General features: G+C 39.6%; 1 protein-coding gene across 5 annotated transcripts in view; it reads left to right on the top strand.

The window, feature by feature from the left end:
• SLC37A1 (solute carrier family 37 member 1) overlaps nucleotides 1–14,492 on the top strand; it is a 38,597-nt gene extending 24,105 nt beyond the window's left edge. For 2 of the 5 annotated variants that reach the window (XM_054076114.1, XM_054076124.1), the window contains exons 12-21: nucleotides 730–861; nucleotides 2,370–2,460; nucleotides 3,833–3,895; nucleotides 4,580–4,665; nucleotides 5,308–5,356; nucleotides 6,204–6,277; nucleotides 7,750–7,828; nucleotides 8,407–8,504; nucleotides 10,761–10,813; nucleotides 11,432–14,492. In XM_054076114.1, the coding sequence (XP_053932089.1) occupies nucleotides 730–861; nucleotides 2,370–2,460; nucleotides 3,833–3,895; nucleotides 4,580–4,665; nucleotides 5,308–5,356; nucleotides 6,204–6,277; nucleotides 7,750–7,828; nucleotides 8,407–8,504; nucleotides 10,761–10,813; nucleotides 11,432–11,447 (741 nt within the window). In that variant the 3' untranslated portion in view covers nucleotides 11,448–14,492. The remainder of the gene's footprint in view (nucleotides 1–729; nucleotides 862–2,369; nucleotides 2,461–3,832; nucleotides 3,896–4,579; nucleotides 4,666–5,307; nucleotides 5,357–6,203; nucleotides 6,278–7,749; nucleotides 7,829–8,406; nucleotides 8,505–10,760; nucleotides 10,814–11,431) is intronic. The other 3 variants (XM_054076099.1, XM_054076100.1, XM_054076107.1) reach the window with 2 other exon arrangements.
• The last annotated feature ends 1,663 nt before the right edge of the window (nucleotides 14,493–16,155 follow it).

Below are 16,155 nucleotides of genomic sequence, written 5' to 3'. Positions count from 1 at the left end.
TTACGGCTAGAGTGGGAGGTCTTGTTCTTGTTGAGTGATAACCTGCTCCACAAGTATTCTTAGCAGCCAGTATAAGAGTAAAATCCTTCCTAGTACTAGAAAAGAACTCAAAATTCCCAACTTGGATATTACTGGTGAATTCCAGGCTTTTATAATGTATGGGTTTCAATACTCAAATGGAACATGTGGAAAAATAAGTGATTGCTTAACGTAAAGCACCTAGCATCCGTGATTCAGTTGGAAAGATGGCCTGTATTTCAATGGGTGAATAACATGATGTTACAGAGTCTGAAAACTGAGCTTAATACTTGTACAGAAGGAAGACAATACGTGCTTTTATATAGAAATGTGTTGTACTCAGTAGATGGTCAGTTTTAATTAAACCATATTTACATAGTGGGGTAAGGGAAAACTGGAAACTTTTTTTCCATTAAACCATACCCTAATATGTGCGGTTTGCAACCTGAAATTGTGCCACAGTAGAACAGGAACTTAATTCCATAATGGAGCTTATGCACTCGGGCATAAACAACGAGGCTAGTTTAATCTGATATCCAGTATATACTCTCCTCTCTCTATATATACTCCCTACATGCAAATCAAGAGATTTTTAAAAGCTGTAGCTTTCTGTGATAAAATAGGAAAAAAAAATATTTTGGAAGTCTTTGATTCCTTGATATGTATTTTGATGCATTGTTCTTGTTTCTAATGTGGTGGGGAAAATTGCAGGATCCAGAGATGCAGCATTTGCTTATTGACAGTGAAAACTGCAGTGTGTCACTGAACTCTAGCACCATGGTTGCTGGAGAAGGTAGACATGGGACGTCAGCTATCAGCTTTCTTGGAGCCTTGCAAATACCTGTGAGTACATGTGCTATTCTTGCCTGTTCCTCTAAGAATTAAGTTTTGCTTCAGAATTCATAATTCCTTGGAGTTCTAGATAGAGTGGTAGATGACAATAACTTTGCATCAGAAGCGCTGATTGGCAACTGATGTATATAGACTAGAGCAGATTCTGGTACACAAGACACAATGTGCCCCTCTCTGAGGAGAAGGGGAAAATTGATACAAGGGTATACTCTTCACCAGTAAGCAGATGACATACGCTCATTGGTTGCATCTTAGAAAGTACGAACATCCAGGCCTGTAAAAACTGTGGGTTGTTTTGGTTTTTTTTTTCTGGACTCATAAATAATACTAGAGGTCTTAGTTAATGACACATGGGTATTAAGGAGCAGGCTGAGTCCATAAGCACTTCTCTGTGCCAGAACTTACTTCCGTGGTTTCCATTTTACACCCCTCAAGCTTTTCTTAAAAGCTTTAGTTTTAAAATCTCTTGTATGGTTTATATTGAGACATTTCAGACAGCCCAAACATTTGGACTGCTGGTAAATGGAAATGAAGTTTCTTTTGTATCGGGGACTGTGATCCTTGATTATCTTTTCAGCTTAAAGCCTAGAAGCTTCAGTATGCTGCACAAGTAGAATTAGATGCAAATTGATTTGGACCATGTGTAAAGGTAGGGGAGGAAATCTCCAGCACCAAACCACTGTTTTCCAACATCTCATCCTGCCCAGTCTGATCCTCCGTCTCAACCATTTTTCCTGTGGCAAAGTGGAAGTAACAGGCAGAAAAACTGTTACTGCTGCCACCTGGAATCTCTGCAGCTCTGTGGTATTTTTCATGCCTGTGGTTGGGAAGGGTCACAGTTGTATATGAAGCGGAGAGAGTTGTGTATATGTGTGTTGTCCGTGCTGATGACTGCAGTACTCCATACTAGGGATTTAAGAAATCCAATTTCAAACAAAAATATATTAGATGGTAAGGGGAATGAAGATAAGTTAATTTGTCCGTTTGGTTGCAGCTGTGTGCAGTAAGTGTACTCTTCATATACCCAGTAGGAAGGAGGGTGGAACAAATAAATATTTTAAATAGGTATATGCCCTGACTGTAGTGTGCTCTTACTATATAATGATTTGAACTGTGTCGTACTGATTAACTAGCTTTTTATAAAGAGAGTCTAAAGGACACAAAAATATGCCAATTTCTCTGGAATACACTCCAAATCTGCTATAATGCTACATGAAATCTCTTTACATGAGGAAAATAAATGATGCAGGTGTCCCAAACAGTGTTGAATCCTTCCTGTTTGTTTTACTGTTCTCTCTTTTGTCAGTTAGTACAGTGAAGAGAAAACATATAAAAATAAAATACCACAGTCTGCTCTGATTGCAAGCTTTGGGCTCTCAGGGGAAGAATGCTTCTTGGGAGTTCTTTCCAGAAAAAGAAAAGCCTACATACTTGTTAGAAACCATTTTCATAATTGCCTCTGTCAAGAGACTAACTTCCTATTTTCTTTATTCTCTCAGGGGGTTATAGAGTTCTCCCTTTGTCTTTTGTTTGCAAAGCTGGTGAGCTATACTTTCCTTTTCTGGCTTCCTCTCTATATCACAAATGTAGGTAAGTATCACAGTAAAGAGATACAGAATTATGACTATGAAGTGTCTGGCAATAAGAGCTTGAAATAAATAAGAAGATAAAACATTACTGTTTCTGAAATAAGCTGTCTTTGCTACAGTAATGGAGGAGTTGGAAGTCACCAACTAACATATTTCTCAGTTTTATAAATTCAGTATTGTGAAAGGATGTTTTCAAAACAAATAAAACCAGAATCTGGCTTATTTTCAACAACGCCATGAGTCAGTGCTGTGTCTTTCGTTCTTGTAAACGAGTCAAAAAGGTTTTATTTCTAATAATGTTTGTACATGATTGAAGTCCCTTATTTGTGCTGTAAAGCGCAGAAAAAGGAAGTCTCCTTAGCCAGAGAAATTCGTGTTCTTGTGAGCCATGATGTGACTTTTAAACTCCTAGCTAACAGAAAAGCTGTGCTTGACAAGTGTGGCAGTAACCACTAGCAGAGAGAGACAGGTTGAACATCTTATGAAAACGCATAGAGCTGCAGATCCTTTAGCTACAGGCTGCTGTGTGTGCACTCCAGATAACCAGTGCTTCTGCGGGACTGGGTATCTTGAAGCAGTGGGCTTTTAATAGAGAGGCTAATGATATTTACTGCTGCCAGATGTGCTGTGGTAGATGTTGGTGAGGTTATGGTAGTGCCACTTACCCCACTTTTTTAGCACATGCTGCTCTTTCAAATATATTTATGAAACTTATAAAAAAATAACAAAGGAGTTTAGAAATTCAACTCCTTTTGAAACTTCATGCTTAATACTGTAGGACGGGATTGCCTAACTTCCTGATGTACTTTTGGAAATCTGACCCCGTAGCATTACCACTAACTACATTCAACTAAATGTTAAGTGTGTGCCAACAGTGGAGTTCAGGAAATTGCTGGCTCTTCATAGTTCTTATAAACTGCAGAGTGCATGTTGTGCGAAAGCAGGATTGCCAAATGTAATTTCGTGATGAATATTACTGTTCATGTGATGGAGATATCCAGGATGATGATGGCTATAAGTGATCCAAATGTACTCTAGTCATATTTTTACAGCAATGAGCCTCACAAGCATTTGTTAAGTCTTTATGAATATGTTGCTTTTCAGAAGTGGGAATTTTGTTAGTCCAGACTTTAACAATCAACAGCTATATTGCTTGGACTGTATTTATTTAAAGTGGTAAAATGTCCTGCCATGAGTGTAATTGCATTCAAAAGACTGTATCCCTGAATGCGCAGTTATGATACATTATTATTTGTCATATACAGCTTATAATACTTATGTAAGATGCCTCTATCCTGGCATGACAAGGCTGTGTTAGGATTTGTACATTTTGTAGTCTGGAAATGAGAAAAATATTTTCCTTCCATCACTAGAGCATCTTGATGCCAAAAGAGCTGGGGACCTCTCTACACTGTTTGATGTGGGTGGAATCTTCGGTAAGTTTTATATATTAATTTTTCATCCTTAATTAGGCTAGTTTTGAAAAAGCTATGGTACACACAGCTTTCATATGTTAATAATACTTGTGCCTTATGTCCTCTGAAGAAGAATGGCAGAAGTAGGGAAAATTAAAGAGCCTGGAGTGACTGCCTGAAGAGAAAACCGATTATTTCATATGCCCCAAGATCTAGAATAGCTCATTTCCCCTAGTTGCAGTGCAACATGGACAGAGCACTCGAGAGCCAAGCTTACAGTTTCATGTGCAGAGTGAAGAGACCAGTGAGTAGCTGGACACAGGTGGATTCCGGAATGCTGGCAGTGGGCCCATGTGGCACCTGATGAAAAAACTTGTTGCATTCAAAAGCAGCAGAAAAATGATTTCTGGAAATTTTTCTGTTCTGCCCTTACCCCGTCATCCTGGATATTTGTTTGGAATAAACAAGGAGGAAGAACAACTGTCTGCTTCTGTTATCTTCTAAATCAAAACCATGTGGGTTAATAACAGTATTGCTAAGTGCAAATTTTGTTCTCAGTCTCATGCTTTGTGCTGCTGTGTGTAATTGTATATTAAAAATTGTATCCTACTGTCTTGATCTGCATTGGTTTTCATTAAATATAATTGGTATCTTTTGTGTAAAACATTGAGAGCATGTTTTCCTCACACCTATCTCTTGTTTCAGGTGGAATTTTGGCAGGCCTGATTTCAGACCGGCTAAAGAAGAGGGCATCAACTTGTGGAATGATGTTATTGCTTGCAGCACCCACGGTAAGAGTTTGTCTCTCTCTCACAGCTGTGGCCGAGACTTAACAGTATTCCTTGGGAAGTTCTGCTGACAGCATCTTCTAACTTGGATATAAGGAGTTTAGGCCAGGTTAAAAGCTGGCATGAAAACTTGAGCATGTGAGTGAGTGTAAACATTGGTGCTGCCTTTACTAAGCAAGCAAGTCAGTCTGATGTGTTGCTTATTATGGGATTACATGGAAAATTAATCGCTCTTGTAAAATTTGATGTTCAGTTCTTAGCCAGAATTTTAACTGCTCAAAGGCTAAAATTTCTGTGCTATCACTGTTGGAAAACTTGCAGCTGGACATATGAGATATATTTTTTAATTTGATTCCTTTGTGAATGGTATTTTGTGCAGTTTGAGAGTTTAAAGTTGAGAGTGGTCTCATAACACAGTCCTTTCCTCTGAAAAGATATGCTGGGGCGTAGCAGCATACCCCTTATCTCCCTCCTGTGTCCAACCAGACAATCATTCTGCTGTGGTCTAAAAAAGTTTAGTAAAACCTAGATCTAGCTTTCGCATAAAAACAAATAAGATATTTTGTAGTTAACATGGGGAAAATGGGGAACCTAAGCTAGGTCATTATGTTGGTATTTAACATGTTTGGCTTTTCATCTTCACAGTTGTACATGTTCTCTGCAGTCAGTAAAATGGGCCTTGAGGCTACTGTAGGTGAGTATTTTGAAATTCTTTTCAGCCTGGCTTTCTGTGAACTTTTTACGTGTTTGATGAACGTTTTTACATGGTTTTTTACTTTTTACGTTTGATGCTTTTCCTCTTTTTTTGTTTTTATTTTATATTTTCCCCGAGAGGAGGAAGTATGGAATCAAATTCCCTAGACTTTGTCTTGCAGGCTTTTTACAGAGTAAGGAAGGGGGAATAGGAAATGAGTAAAGGGTAGCATGAGAGCAAGTGGTTTAGTTAATATCATTAGTCTACTTTCTGGAGCTTGTGTCAGCACAGGCTTTATTATATTCCCTATGTCAAATGTCAGAGGTGTTTAAAGACTGCTTGTGGTACTTTGACAGCAACATTAACTTTACTTGTATAGGCTGAATTCACTTGTGGCTTTCTATCTGTTACATCAAAACATAAGTTGAAGCACAAGTGCTGACAGTAGTGTCTCATCTGCCTAAAGGTCTTATTAAGTTTTAGGACCCTCTGGTGCTTGGTGTTGTACAAGCAGAGCAAGGACTTATGGGTGGATCCTGTGAGCATCCTCTACTCTTAGGGTCAGTTTGGTCAGATTTTCCCCTTTCTGTGACCTAGCAGCATCAATAAAGGCCCTGGGAAGTGCGTTTTGACTCAGCCTGATCTCCTGCTATAGTTGTGAATTCACGTTGTGGAGTAAGCATTGAGAGCAGATAGAAATATATGTTGCTTTTCCTCCTTTCCCAATTCTGTAATGAGGTCAGGGAAGCCAAGGAAGGAGTAAACCATTTGAGAACCATAGGCTACGATGTTGGTTAACAGTCTTCCAGGCAACTCACATCTTCCATTTTTGTCCAACTTGCAACAGTGATGCTGCTTATCAGTGGTGCCCTGGTGAATGGCCCTTACGCACTGATCACCACAGCTGTCTCTGCCGACTTGGTGAGTTTGGCTTCCCCTCTGCTTCCAGTGTAGCAATTTTGGCCTCCAGAGAGAGCTCTGATTTCTGCAGGGTCATCAAAGGGCTGCATTGTCCCAAGGCAAAGGGATAAGGAGCTGGGTAGTGGCTGAACTTGGCCCTTGAGATTGTTTTAGAGTTCATGTATTAGTATGAGTGTGTGTCGTGCTTGTGAGAGGCTTGCAAATTATTCTTGCTACTAACAAGGCAGCCCAAATACTGTACATGACTCCTAAAGTGAATGTGAAGATTGCACGTAAGGTCAAGTCTCGGTACAGATACCTTCTCCTTTGTTATACTTTGCATCTTTTAGTGAGAGGAGGGGCTATGTCTGTATGGGAGGTGAGCTGGAGAGTTAATTCCCATCAGTGCAGAAGGCTATATGTGGCACATACCCTTACTTTTGTCCATGCTACCCTCTGTCCTACTGTTGCTGTGGCAGCTGGTGCTTCCAGCTGGATCAGGTTAGTCTGTCACAAGTGCTGTGTAAAAACATTTACCCTGGTACTTCTTATTAGCCAGGCTTTGGAAGGCTGCTTTCAAAGGTCCTCATTCCTTAAGGCGCCATGCAAGAGGCAAAACTGTTATAGCAACAGATGGTGTAAATATAGGAATAGGAACAGGACAGAAATCTCTAAATATCCTCTGGGGCTCTGTCATTGGCCTGGAGGTGTGGCAGGACAAAGAAGGCCACCATGCATTGTCCATTTTATCCTTAGCCTTGTTGAAGGGGCTGCCAGCTAGAAAGCAAGGCCTGACATCACAAAGTCCCTACCTGGCCTTTGAGAAGAGGGTTGAAACTACTAACCACTTCCTAGGGTGTCAGCAATTAAGCATCTGACACAATCAAATGTAAATCGCTGATTACCTGGCTGGATTCTCCTCAGTGTATTGGAGATAAAGGACTGTCTGTCTAGGCAGTTCTTTGAACTATTCAGTTTTTCCGTCTTTCTGCTAAGTCACTCCCTTTAAGCATTGCTTTGTTCTGAAGACCTGGCTTCTAAAATTGTTACTGGACAGTTTATTTTGACTCAAGAACTCTTTCAGTTATCGTTTCAGTATATATCCATAATTCTGGTCCTCTGGTATTCCTGTCGCAGCAGTGATCTTCGTTGTTGTTCAGCAGAGCTTTGCTGTATTAGTAGGGGAACAGAGGGCCATGGAAACAGCATTGCAGCGTAATGTGAAACTGAAGTGTTGTTGTCCTTCTTCCTTGAATCCATGATGTGCAGAACAGAAAGCTGCTTGGCTCATATCATTTGAAGAACGTGATTTAATAAAGGAGAATGCTGTGGGCAGCAGGTTGGTGGGGTAGAAGGCTTCTTGTAAGTAGTGATAAAAGGAGCCTAGCTAGGATATTTAAGGCATCTTCGCAATGTGCATTTAATGTAGAGGCGTGTGAGCTAGATGATGCTGTAAGGACTTTTGGACTTCAGCTCAACCTTTGTCACTTTAGGGTACCCATAAAAGCCTGAAAGGAAATGCAAGAGCCTTGTCTACAGTGACAGCGATCATCGATGGAACGGGATCTGTAGGTAAGCCACAGCTGTAAGGTAGGCTACCTTAGCTGTGGTAGGTTAAAACAAAGGGTGTCTGGGAAACTAAGCTCTCTCCATTTCACAGTTTACCAGGACTTGGTACAACTTTGGAAGTGGAGAATAGAGCATACTTAGCCTTAAATCTCTCTAGTGGTCCCACATCTGAGGGAGGCAGGAGGGAGGAAGGAAGATAGTGGTAGGCTGATAATGGGCACAAACAGCAAAAGTAGATGCCATTGGGCTGCTACCAAGATCAGGGATATTTTATTCATGCCCTGCACACTGGTATGTAGAAGGAAATATTGAGTAAAGTTCAGCTTAATACTGAGTGGGCCCTTTGCTAAGCCAAAGGCAGGCATTTCTCAAACTTCTAGTCTTCCAGCTTCCTGTATTAGGTTTCCCATTGGCACGCAACTGTACCAATCACATTTTGCACTTACTGGGACCTTTTAATACATAAGGTAGTAGTGAGTTAACTAGGTGGATAAGTTGATATTCTAACTCGGAATAATTATCTTTCATCAAAAGTAAATCTCATGTTGCATCATTCTAACAATATTCATGTTATATTGTAGGTGCGGCTTTGGGGCCTCTCTTAGCTGGTCTTATTTCCCCATCTGGTTGGAACAATGTGTTTTACATGCTTATGGTGGCAGATGCATGTGCCTTGCTAGTAAGTTTAAAATTACTATATATTTGCCATATATTTCCTTTGTGCTAAACTATCTTAAAATGCAGTTTTTCCTTTTACAGTTTCAATTCCCCATCTTATAAGAAACTTCCAGTTGTGTAAGGAATTTTCAATTAAAGAGCAAATTTGCTCATTTTGAAACTCTCACCTAATTTTAACCAAAAATGCTTATAATTTTAAGTATACCTTCATCTGTAGGCCTAGAAGATGCCTCACATTCCACTCACGAAAGTATTACTTCTGTTTCCTTTACAGCCAGTTTAGCAAAGTGATAACAAATGTTTTGCTACATTTCTATATCACCAGAATCACTATGATAATGAGGCTGTTGAAAGCTAATCCATCACATTCTCCAGATGGGCCCTAAAACTGCTGTACTGGGTTAGATGAAAAACTGGCATCCTAACTTTTTACAGTAACCAGGAGCATATGTTTAGGGAAAAGGAGTGCAGCACCCGTGTGGTGGCTTGGTACAAAGCGCATGATTTTTTCTTTCTTTCCCCATTTGAGATGCTGTATAATGGATAGGAAGATCTGAAAAGGTTTTGGTTTTTTTACTTCTGACTTGTCCTGCTTTGCTTTTAAAGACCAAAGAAGGCACGAGATAAGGGAAGGCAAGTCTTGCTCCACTCGCCTGTAGGTTAGCCTGTACATTACAGTTTTGCATTTGCCATGGATTTCCCTGGCAGGCGTCTATACCATCTTTGTTCTCCAGCAGAGCAGAATGCTGCTATGACTGCCTCAGAGATGTCCCGAAGTGCTTCCTGGTTGTCCTCTGCTTTAGAAGTCCTGGGCAGAAGTGCTCATGAAAGGGCGGAGTGACTGTGAAACACTTCAGAAATACTCCTTCCTTGGCACTGGCTGCGCCCAGATAAAACCCCATGCCTGCGTATTATTGCACTGAGCTTCGTGCTCCTGCAGAAGAACTAACGCTGAATCTGTTAGACTGCTCTTTCCTGACACAAGAAAAGCAGAAGGTCTTGCTTTGAGTTACAATTGAGGCTTTTTTTTTTTTTTTTCCTAAACTCAAGTTAAACCCAAAATTTTAAAGTAAATTGTTCTACATTTAAGATGTGAAATCTCTGGAAATGAAATGAATAAATAAATTGGCAGTTGAAGCGTGTTCCCTCTGATAGTCAACAGCTCTATAAATCCTGATTTGTGCTGGTTTCAGTTTTTGGTATTCTACACTGCAGAGTGAGGTTTGGGAGATTTTTGTAGTTTTCCCAAGTAGACCTAAAGCTCTGCTTTTTTTCTTTTATAGTTATTAAAACCAAATGAAAAAAAAAAAGTCCCACGTTTCTTTGCAGCATCAGTTAAAATGCCTTTGTAAAGCTCTGCTTTTGAGAGGATTAACTCTAGACTGTTGTAATAAATCCTATTTTTTGTAGCTTTTGTTCCACTTTTCCTATTCTTTGCAGAACAGCATATTGATGACTGTGCTTCTGTTACTTCTTCAAAGATAAAGATAGCTGGAGAGGCTTTAGTCTCTTACATGGTATTCAGTTTTGTCATGCTTGGCCACTTGCATACCTTTGCAATGTTAGATTTAAAATCTAAAACCACTAATAATAGTGAAGATATTTCCATTTATAACAGCGAGACTCTGAGGCTAAGGAAACCTATAACAGTGAGGAACTGTGGAAATTCTAGTTCTGTCTTTAATGTACATGAAAACCACCAAATTTTATTTGTAAAACCACTTTCTTAGGTACTATCTTGTCACAGCTTTTGAAGTGCACTTGAAAGTCCTGATCCTGCACACACAAGTAAACATGACTGAGTTCACTCATCTTGACTAATTGTGTCATTAAAGCTTTTCACACACACACAGCTGTCTTTCAGAGCAACAGCTAATATACTTTTATTCTCCAAAAGTTCTCTCTGTAATGTTTTCTTGGAAGTCTTGGGTTCCCTCTAGTGGTTTCTTTACACATCTGCTGGCAAAGTATCTTTGGAAAGCCATTTTTTTTTTTACAAAGATATTGATCTCTCAGTCACAAAAAGGAAATTATCTTCCTCTTGGCTGTTCTTTGTGAAAGCTGCTCTTCCAAACATTGTCTGAGCATCTGTAAATCTTTTTATTTCTTTATTTTCTTTTTTTTTTACTGAGTTCTGCGTGACAGGGTAATGCTTCAAATGAGAGACACTGAATAAGGATGTGCATCTTATCCTGAAACTTAGTTTCTATGTATATGTATATAGATATTAACACAAATACTGTGACTGTTTTTGCAGTTCTTACTCCGACTTATTCAGAAGGAACTTCGGTGTAACGCAGATCATACCTTGTAAGTGTTATACATGGCTGTTGCTCTTTAATAACAGTTTAAAAACACATTACTAAGCTTTTGCCCCATAATACCGCAGTGCAGACTGTGAAGGGGTTAAGCTTTCTGTGTGTCCATTTCTGTATATTTTAATTTTGCTTCAAAAGAGTAATCTCACTCTGATAATTTCAAATCATGAACACTTTTCATTTTGAAGAGCACCTGAAAACAGGTTTCTCTGTCATGGTCTCTTAGTTTTTGTTTGTTTTTTTTCCCAAATATATAATTTTCCTGGTTTTTCATCATGGAGCATCCAGGTGGGGGTAAGAAGCTACTTCGCTGCTTGCTCTGTGTTTTTCAAGAGTTTCAAGTGTAACTTTTTCCAAAAGGTTTCCTTAAAGGAAAGGGTGACTCTGACTTGGCAGTGTTTTTGAGCTGAGAAAAAATGTTCTACTGAATCAATGGAGTTACAGTTGCATAATCAAAATCTCATCTGGGCTCTTCAGCTGTAGTTTTGGAGAAGTAAAATGGACAGAGGATAAAAAAACACATAGTGAGGGATGAATCCTGCATTTTGAAGTCAGTGGCTGTTTTGCCTCACACCTCAACTTTTCCTACCTTATTGCTGTTCTTTCCCAGGTTTAAAGAACACTGAGCTAAGGGACCAGATTTGGAATGAGGACCGCATAACTGATCAGAAAAAACCTTCATGGAATGCATTATTCTATAGTTAAGAGTTTCTGTTTGGTGAAGAACTTTGCACGTTTACTGGATGTAATGTGAGAAATGCAACTGGTAAATACCTGAAGCTCTTAATTTTGCACATGAATAAGTACCTCAGGATGGCAACTGTTCATCAGATGAAGAGAAGGAACTGAGAAGGTTTTAGCAGCATGCCTCAACTGAGCCAAAGAGAAATACCAAGTGCCTTTTAATTTCTTTTGATAGGATGTTTTTAATTAAAATGCTGAACTGTGTGTTTTTCAGAAAAGTCAAAATGAGAGCAGAAGGAAGTTGAAATACAACCAGCCAGTTTAGCAGTGAAATGTCCCTGTGTCGGTGAGCAAAGCATGTATGCCTTATGTTGTCTTGCGCACATTAAGGGTACCACTTTATAGAGGACAATGCCGGCTGGTTATTAAGATGCGCTGCTATTAGTATTTTGAAGCTGCTCAGACAATAATAACCTCACCTTATTATTAGTTTTTAACTACAACACTACTTCTAATCCCAAGGACGACATCCAGCCTTTTGGTAGGTAATAAAATGGTATTTACTGTTGCGGTGTACCATAGTTAGCAGTTTTCACAGGCTCTCTGGATGGATGTTAATCCTCAATTAGGATTGTGCAAAAAAGAGTCCTAGGCAACAAAAAGTAGATTGTGAGTTAGAGTTTTCAGGGGGGTTTCTGATGATTTCCAGGGCATTATAAACTGGTTGTGCAAACGTCATGGAATTGTTGTGCTGCTCCTCGGCTGGATTGAAATGAGAGGTTGTTCCTTTGGGGTGATAGAGAACTGTGAGCTGTCATACTTTAGCACTACAGGATTGACCAGGTGAGCTGCTTTAGGGCCTGCTGCCACAGTGTTCTCTGTTAGGTACTCCCTGGTTTCAGTGCTGGTGTCTTTACATGGAAGTCACCGTCCAGTTAGGGCCTTAATAACCAGAAATCTTTCATCTGAAATTCAGAGCCAAAATGTGTTTGTATCAGAAAATAAGAGTTACCTAGGTGGTAGGTTGTAAGAGAACAGTTCAGTAAGCAGTGTGACCTAGTGAATAGGTGGTTTAATGTCTTCAAAACGTATCATTTCTTTGTATAGCTGTCTTCTTTGCAGAATAGATGTTTCTGATTTTTTTGAAGATGTAAAAAGTAAATTTTTTTCTATGAGGTGTTTATACGTAGAACATGAAGGCTAGATATTTTGAACTCTGTATTCTTAATTGTATTTATTAAAGCTCTAAGCATATGTCTTGTTCTGAACTATGCTCCAAGTTTCATGAAACAATACAGTGGTCTTTACGCTTGATTAACAAAATTGCGCTCTCTAAAATAGTCCTGCAAAACTTGGAGAAGTGTTCTTATCAGCTCTTGGTGTTGTTCCATGTGCTGGTACAACACTTAATTTCTAGGGCTGTTTTGTAGTCTTTGATCAGGTATTTTACAGATTCGAGTCAGCACGTGCTTTATGCTTGACTTGACTAGTATGTGTTCATTTGTAATTCTTTTGCTGAATAGAGATACGAGGAAGACCTCAGTCCCACAAAGACGTAAGGAGGGTACCAAAGTCTTTGCAAGTGAATGCTCTACATAGGCCCTGACCCTGCAGTTACCTAGATGAATGATTAACTTCACACGTTTTGAGTAAACCTGTTGAGACCAGTGGGGATACTCAGCACATACATTTGTAAATCTGTGCTGTGTTTGAGCTTCACACTGTAGTTAAATACGATAAAATTCTGCAGTAATATTACTTGAAAGGACTTCCATCCCCGTGGCGTGGCATGCTGCCCCTCACTCCATCATGCTAACTCTCTGGGAGACTGTTAGCCTGTCCAGGGGTCTGATCTAGCCACTGATAGAGGGGAAAATAACATTGCAACCCCAAAACAGCTGTACTGGCACAACTTTAGTGCCTGTTTGAGGAGAGAGAGATGTAAGGCTTCTTCAGCTGAAGATGTCAATCCTTTCCCCACAAAAAGGTATGTAAAGCTACATACTAGTTTATTGAAACTATTTAATCTCTCAAACTCTGATGTGCTTAGATTTTGAGAGGCCATTCCCAGTGGGCTGAGGCCTTAGGTTAGAGTGCTTTCAGTTGTATCTTAACAGTTACGGGTTGTGAAGATATTTAACTGTGGTTTGGATTTAATATGTTTTGTGTATTGGTGCTGCTGCTGTTATTTATTTATTTATTTGAATAGCTTTTGCACTGTGGTGACTTGGATATGGAATGACGACAATGTTGGAGGTGGCAGGCTTGAGTCCTTCCTTCCTTCCTTTAGTCGCAGGAGAGAGTTAGGACTCAATAGTGTGCCAATGTCTCATTCCTTGCTAATGTGCAGCATCTCAGTTCCTCCCAGCTATAAATTTGATGGACAAAAAGATGAAGATTTGCCTTTCTTTCTTAATAACCCTAGAGGTCCCCCAAGTTGTGAATAAACTGTGTGTTTTGTTAGTATCGGGTGTCAATATCCGCTAATCTGGAAATGAGCGAGACTGACAATTTTGTATGTAGAAATGTGGGTGACCAGTAAGTAGAGACAATTTAAATGAGTGCAGGGTTTGTCTGTTGTTTTTTAATGCTGGTTATTGTGAATTTTATTAATTTACTCTCATGTGTTGAATAAAAATAGATTCTTCTTTAAAATGAGAAGTGTTGATTTTTTTCATCTTTTACATCTCCATGAAGAAATGTTCCGTTTATTGGTGGGAAGGATAGACATCCTTACTGGGACAGTAATCCCTTCTCTTGTGAGAAGGTAATGAAAACAGTTCATTAGGAGGACACATTAGTACCTTTATTTTAAAAATGGTGCCCTTCTCAACTTGAACATGTAATATTTTTCATTTCATGGGATTAAGGGTTGTACATTGTCAGTATTTCCAATTAGATGGGTAAATTCTGCCTCCTTAGTTCAGTCTAGTGAGAAAGGAGGACACTTACCTGAGTCAGGGACTGATTCCAGCTCCTACAGCATAGTTTTAAAGGTGACTTTTCTTGTTGTCTGCTTTGTTTGCCTTTCAGTTTATATGGAATTGAAATTGAAAAGCTTCATCTTTTTTCTCTATCTCTAATAATCTTGAATGTTTATTGTCTTGATTCCATTATGCTGTTTGATGGGGTTTGTGTGCCTCTACCAGAGACGCAGTGTCCAAAGTGACAGATGCACGGGGGAAAAACTGCTTGGAAAGAGAAGCAATTTCTGGTTAGGAAAAGGTGTCTGAGGGTCTTAGACAGAATTTCTCATCAAAATGTGCCCAAAGTGCCTCCCAGGAATAGGCAAATAATAGCTGGACCATCTTATAAAAAATGGAAGACTGATCCAGTTTCTGTTCTCCGTGATTCAGAGCAGGAGCCGCCATCATGGTACTTGCCTCATGAGCATCCTTGCTGCAGTGGAGGTTTGTCTGCATTGTGGGTAGGAAGGGTTTGTAGGATGGGAAAAAGATGAATAGGTAGCTGGGAAGGTGGTAGTGTGTTCACAGGTCACTTTGAGCCCTCTTTTGCCTCTAAGTTGAACTGCTAACCTGCTCCATGCACTGATACTGCTACTTCTAGATGTTTTGCCAGTTAAGAAATTCCAGAAAAGGTTCTGCTGTCTACTTTGGGAGGTAATTGCGTGCGTTTCTGGCATAATATCCTTGGAATAACAGTGGCAGTCTTGCATGTGTGTCCATGCTGAAGTCACACTGCCTGAGACCGTGACTCATCATATTTATGCTTGGCAATCTGTTTGGTTGCTGCTGGTAGGTTTCTCCATTGACCGATGTGGGAGGTGTTTATACAAGAAGTGCTGCTCAAAATTAGGTAGATGTGAGATGGTATTAATGAAATCAAGGGATGCTAAGAGCTGTTGGAGGTGAGTGTTCTTTATATAGAGTTAATTTGAGGAAGATTGTTTACAGTCCTATCAAATGATGAAGCCCAGAATTGGTAATGGTCTGAATGAAATTTTATGGCTTGTGTATTATATAGGAGGTTAGATTTGATTATTTCAAGATTTGTCCCAACCGCAGAGTTTATCTGATATGATGTTCTCATTGCTGAACTAAATTACTTTCACCTTACTGCAAGTCTGTTTTGATTTTGTTTTGCTCTCTGATAAGCTGGCCAGTGGTACAGCCTCTTCTTCCTGCCCTCCTCTCACAGCCTGCCATGCCTGGGGAGGGACTGTAGCCAGCGCACTGGGAGATTTGCATCTGTGTGCTTGGGGGCTTTGGTAACCTTGAACTACATTTTCTGCCATGCTGAGCTAAAAATCTGTCATACTTAAAGCAGGGGAGGGGAGAGAGAGCATTTAACTGTCGATACGCTTCAGCTCGATGTCCAGTGACTTTAATGATGTGTTGTTATGTGTCGCACTGCCTCAGAGTTCAATAAACTGGACTACTATAAAGTGTTGGATTTTCCCTTTTTTGTTTCCCGTCTTTTGGTTGGTTTACAGTTTGGACTAAGGAAAGAATTGGTTAATGTCACCAGCTGATTTTTGGGGTTTATTTTGATTTTTTTCCTCTGTATTTCTTTCTCCGTGTAGTATAGCAGTTACCTTTCTGCTACAGTGAAACTTTCACGGCTTTATAAATTGTAAATACAAAAGCTAAACTTCTGTTAGGTATATTTCAGGGAACATGCTCATCTCAT

The sequence above is a fragment of the Cuculus canorus genome, chromosome 1 (genome assembly GCF_017976375.1).
Source record: "Cuculus canorus isolate bCucCan1 chromosome 1, bCucCan1.pri, whole genome shotgun sequence".
In the NCBI taxonomy this organism is placed as follows: Eukaryota; Metazoa; Chordata; class Aves; order Cuculiformes; family Cuculidae; genus Cuculus; species Cuculus canorus.
This window is presented reverse-complemented; position numbering and strand designations above follow the sequence as displayed.